The sequence below is a fragment of the Mytilus californianus genome, unplaced genomic scaffold (genome assembly GCF_021869535.1).
Source record: "Mytilus californianus isolate M0D057914Y unplaced genomic scaffold, xbMytCali1.0.p SCAF_6, whole genome shotgun sequence".
In the NCBI taxonomy this organism is placed as follows: Eukaryota; Metazoa; Mollusca; class Bivalvia; order Mytilida; family Mytilidae; genus Mytilus; species Mytilus californianus.
The window spans coordinates 79,372,858-79,378,943 of NW_026262712.1; the positions used below are offsets into that span (position 1 = coordinate 79,372,858).

The following is a 6,086-nucleotide window of genomic DNA, read 5'->3' on the forward strand; positions in this document are numbered from 1 at the left end:
TTGTTGCTGTATATCATTATGTTTTGCGTTTATCATTTAGCACATAAATCAGACCTTTAGTTTACTCGTTATAATTTTTTACATATGAGATTTTGGAGCCTTTTATAGCTGACTATGCGGTATGGGTTTTATTCATTGTTGAAGGCCGTACGGTGACCCATAATTGTTAATTTCTGTATCATTTGAGCACTTGTGAAGAGTAACTAGTATCTCATTGGCAATCACACCAAATCTTCTATCGAGTATACTTCATTTCACTGTTGATTATACATCATGTCACGTGTAATGTAAAACACTGTAGAAGATAAAATCCAAAATTTCGATAAGGGATAGAAATTAACGATGGGATACCTCTGGATCTTTCTGTATGATCTTTGCTTTTTCTCATCGAAAGGAATATTTCCAGATGTGTTTAGTGTTTTTTTCTTTTTTTTGTAAAGCAGCAATCAATTAAAAAAAGTCTAGGCAAATTTATGTTGGACTTACGCATCGACTTTTCAATCATTCACAATACATGTACTTGTAAATATCTAGCAATCTTATTAGGATGTTTGTTGTCTCACCTAACAGAACTTATGTCTATTGTTATTTTCTGTCGTGTTCAATTTGTTCAAATTCTTTTTCAGAATTGTTTCCCGCTTGGTCCATGAGTGTGACTTGGAAGTATACCTCAAACATTAAATTTTTCTTTTTTACTTGAAATATCTAGAACTGCATGAACAGGTTTATATTTTAATTCTTCCTCACGTTTTGAAATTAGCATACTTTTAACTGAATTTCTTTACCGGCTATTGCGAATTTTGAATTGTTCGAAAAACTTGGCTGCGACGAATGTCATATTTAAATGATGATTTCTACATATTAGACAAACGGTTGTTTTGTTTTGAAGAGAATCTTTATACTTTTATTTTCGGGATCTTTTTAACAAGTATTCAATAAAGCATTTTCCCATGGACAAATTATGTAGTTGTGTCTTATTGTGGAGTCGACAGAAGATTTACATCCTAGCTATAGCGTTGGTTGTTCATCAGCTGTTGATCATTTTATACTTGAACAGTGAATTTCTTTGTCTAATACTTCAGCTGGACATTCTCTGCTACTCTATTTTTTTATTACTGTATAATTAATAACTGTAATAATTGGTATGTACTTCAATTGTGAGCATCGATAACTGTTTGTGGTTCAAAAGGAATCCTGATTAACATTCATAATACTCTGATTAACAAGAGGTCCTTGGACAGGTAACGATGTTTTGCTTAAGATTGACTCGAGAGAAAAATCTTAATCTTTGTGTTGGCTCTTTTTTCAGCTGTTGAAATTTTTAACTTAAACGATGAATTTCTTCCTTGGAAACTGAGGTTTCACAATGCCAAAACACATTATCCAAACCAACAGCAGACTTTTTAGAAAGGTAATAACTATATGATAAATTATATGTACTTGAATTCTGAGTTTCGGTAACTGTTTCGTTACAGAAAGAGTCTTGACTAACATCCGTCCTACTTTATGATAAGCATGAGGTCTGTGGTCATGTAACGAAGTTTTTCTTACGGTTGACCTGAGAGAAGATTTAATATTAAGTGTTGACTCCTTTTAAGTTGTTGATCTCTTCATATTTGAACGATGATTTTTTTTGTCGGATACGTAATATCTACAGTTACCCAAAACATCATTATCACACCAAAAATGAGGCTTTCCAGTAATGTTATCTTTATATGATGATTTGTATGTATTTGGATGTTGAGCCCCGGTAACTGTTTCGTAACAGAAGGAATCTTGACTTACATTCATGCTACTTTGATTAACAACAGTTTCTTTGACTCGTAGCGAAGTTTTTCTTACGGTTGACCTGAGAGAAGATTTACTTTTAAGTTTTGGATCTTTTTGAACTGTTGATCCTTTTATACTTACACGTTGAATTATGTTGTCGGATGATGGATATTTACAGTTACCCAAAAAATCATTAGCATATCGAACATGAGGTTTTCCAGTAATGTTATCCGTATATGATGATTTGTTTGTACTTGGATGTTGAGCCTCGGTAATTGTTTCGTAACAGAAGGAATCTTGACTCTCATCCATGCTAGTTTGATAAACAATAGGTCCTTGAACACGCAAAGAAGTTGTTCTAATGGTTGACGTGAAAGGAGATTTACTACGTTTTGGCTCTTTTTCACCTGTTGATTTTTTTATACTCGAGAGATGAAATGTTCTGTCGGATACTGGATATTCACAGTTGCCAAAAAAATCATTATCAGAACTTACATCAGGCTTTCCTGAAATGTATTTACTATATGATGATGTATATGTATTTGAATGTTTAGACTTGGTAATTGTGTTGTTGCCGAAGGACTCTTGATTTATAGGTGCTCTTCTTTGATTAACCAGAGGTTCTTGTACAGGTGGCGAAGTTTTTTTTATGGTTGACTCGAGAGAAGATTTACTATTAAGTGTTGGCTCTTTTTCAGCTGTTGATCTTTTTATACTTGAACGGTAAATTACTTTGTCTGATTCTGGGTATTCACAGTTGCGTACCAAATCATTATCCCATCGAACATCAGGCTTTGCAGAAATGTAATCATTATATGATGGTTTGTATGCACTTGGATGTTGAGCATCGGTAACTGTTTTGTTGCCGATGGAATGTTGATCAACTTTCGTCCTACTCGGATGTCCTTCGACACTTAACGAAGTTTTGTCCAAAATTGAATCGAGAGAAGATTTACTTCTTCGTGTTGGTTCTTCTAGAGCTGGTGATGGTTTTATAATCGAACTGTGAATTTCTTTGTCTGATACTGGAGAGTCATAGTTGCTCGAAAACTCCTTACAACTCCTAACATCAGGCTTTGCAAAAATTAATTCATTATATGATTGGAATGTACTTGGATGTTGAACCTCGTGTTTTTTAAAGACGGAACATTGATTATCACTCGACCTACTTTGATTTTCATGAGGTGCATGGACATGTAAAGAAGTTTTCCTTAAGCTTGACTCAAGATATGATTTACTGCATTGTGTTGCTTCTTTTTCAGCTTGTGATCTTTTTATAATTGAGAGCTGAATTTCTTTGTCAAATACTGGAGGTTCAAGATTCCTTGAATGAGCAGCATTAGACCGATAACTAGGCCTGGAATAATAGTTATAACAGTATGATGATTTGTATGTACTTGGATGTTGAGACTCGGCAACTGTTTTGGAACGGAGGGGATCTTGATTTACATTCGTCCTACTTTGATTAACAAGAGGTCCGTGGACACTTAACGCAGATTTTCTTGCGGATAATTCGAAAAAAGATTTAGTTCTTCGTGTAGGCTCTTCCTCAGCTGTTGGTTTTTGTATACTTGAACGATAAGGTTTTTTTGTTGATACTCTAGATTCGCTGTTGCTTGAGAAATCATAATCATAAAGACAATCAGTCTTGGCAGAAATTTTATCAATATACGAGTATTTATATGTACTTGCATGTTGAGCCTCAGTAACTTTTTTGTTGCCGAATGAATCTAGATTAACATTCGTCCAACTTTGATGGCCTTGGGCGCGTAACGTAGTTTCACTTGAGATTGACTCGAGAGAAGATTTACTACGTGTTTGTTTTTCTTCAGTCGGTGATGGTTTTATAATGGGACTGTGAATTTTGTTGTCCGATGCTGGAGAGTCCCACTTGCCCGAAAACTCATTATAACTCCGAACATCAGGCTTTACAGAAATGTAATCACTATATGATTTAAATGTTCTTAGATGTTTAGCCTCGCTTGCATATTTGTTAGAGAACGAATCTGGATTAACACTTGACCTACTTTGATTTACGGGAGGTCCTCGGACATGTAATAAATTGTTCCCTACGGTTGATTCTAGAGTCGATTGACTGCATTTTCTTGTTTCTTTTTCTGCTTTTGGTCTTATTATGGTGGAAAGCTGAATTTCTTTGTCAGCTACTGGAGATTCGACGTTGCTGGAATGAGAATCATCAGACCGATAACTAGGCCTGGAGTAATAGTTTTTACAATGTGATGATTTGTATGTACTTGGATCTTGATACTCGGAAACTATTTTTGTACAGAAAAAACCTTGATTTACATTAGTCCTATTTTCAATAGCATAAATCTTACGGGAACGATAGGCAGAACTGCTCACTGTGTTTTCATGTACTTTCCGAAATGTGTTTGGTTTCCACGTTCTCCATATTTGCCCTCCGGGGTCTCCAGATCCTCGAATCCTAATCGAAATTCCACCATTAGTCGTTGTAAATTTTGTTAGATTGACATGTCGCTGTGTAACTTGATCAAATTCAATGTCATCTAAAAATCCCAATTCTTCTGCTTTTCGAAAAACCCACAGTCTCCGATTGTCAACAGTGTAAAACTTTCCATTTATTAGTACAGAGGTAATATTTGGAATGTCCTTCAGTGAAATAGATTCAGTCAACAATTCATCTAACGTGTCTCCTATAAATTTAGCATTGAAAGCTGTGTGTTTACCCCAATTGTTTGCAATAGAATCCTGTGAAAAGAATATTTCGGTTGGTCTTAACTTCATCATTCCGGAAACGTCGACTACACAACTCATGCTTTCTACTCCCTTTTACAACTGCTCATTATAATTTTACATTCAATATCGATATTTTTGAACGGATATTGTAAGTTATTTCAAAACGTTTCGCATAATTGATTTGAATATTCGGAAAATCGATTATTAAATACCCTATACAAAATATCAATTTCATATTGACGGCTTTTTGTATATATTTTGGTTTTATATACTAGGTCATCAAATATCTTCTTTCAAAACGTATTCATGTGATGAATTGTTTCATTGGTATTTGTTATTTGTTCGTAAACAAAATGGTGGTTCTAATTTCTCTAAAACATTTGTGTCACGTCATTCTATTGTTGCACCCGTTTTTAATTCAGTTAATAGGCTATCATTTACCTGTAAGACACTAGTATGTTAGCTTTAACTGTCTAAAAGTAACCCTACTCTTTCTTACAAATGTTGGACAGCTGAAGGTAGCATAGTTGACTTTTACAAGATAGTTCAAGAACTGAAAAAAATCATTCAATTCGCACAATCCTTTTTGTTTCATATGAAATAAAAAATACAACGACAGAAGCAAATGACAATTACACAAACACATATTATTAAAGTCATCCTCCAATATATTAACTTTGTGATTCATCAAAACATTTCTTGGGTAAAGATTCAAATTGATTTTAACACTGCCAAAACATATTTCACAGCTATTTTTGTCATGTTTTTGGTTGTCTCTATAATCTCCAAATTAATGAGTTCGGTTGATAATGATCGTTCATTCTAATTAAAATATAGAACTCTGATTTCCTTCAAGAGTATAACAAAATCAAGAGTTCTTTATTTTAGTTAGACTGATGCTCGTTGTAAGATTGTTTTTTTTTTTTTTTTGTTGCTGCTTTTAGGTATCTCATTTTGCAAAAGATTTATACTCGTCCGTCTTCTGATATAAAAACCGACCTTTGGTGTTGATCTCACTCGCCCTAAGATTATTTTTAGCTACAATTACAAATCATGGTATCTTTGTTGTTATGAAAAAAATAAAATCACAAAAATACCTAACTCCGAGGAAAATTCCAAATGGAAAGTCCTTTATCAAAGGCCAAAATCAAAATCTCAAACACTGCAAATGAATGGATAACAAAAGAGGGGTAAAAATACTAAAGGGACAGTCAAACTCACACTCACAGATCGAAAATAAACTGTCAACGCCATGGCTAAAAAAGAAAAAAACAAACAGATAAATAATATTACACAAGACGCAACATAGAAAACTAAAGAAAAAGCAACACGAACCCCATCAAAATCTAGGGGAGATCTTAGGTGCTCCGGAATGGTAAGCAGATCCTGCTAACATATGGCACCCGTCGTGTTGCTCATTTTATTACAAAGCCGGAAAATAGTCTTATTCGGTAGGTCACATTCGTGAAAAGGAAAGGGGATTGTCATATTCCTGACTTGGTTCAGATATTTCGTTTTGTAGATAACGGTGGATTGAACCTGGTTTTATAGCTAGCTAAACCTCTCACTTGTATGACAGTCGCAGAGTTTACATTATA

At 34.2% G+C, this 6,086-nt stretch overlaps 1 protein-coding gene across 1 annotated transcript; it reads right to left on the reverse strand.

Annotated features, from left to right (window-relative positions):
* Window positions 1–433: 433 nt before the first annotated feature.
* Window positions 434–4,654, reverse strand: LOC127706369 (uncharacterized). Its single transcript, XM_052210946.1, has one exon. It carries the CDS (start codon window positions 4,564–4,566, stop codon window positions 1,594–1,596), a length of 2,973 nt encoding a protein of 990 aa, XP_052066906.1. The 5' UTR covers window positions 4,567–4,654; the 3' UTR covers window positions 434–1,593.
* Window positions 4,655–6,086: the final 1,432 nt, after the last annotated feature.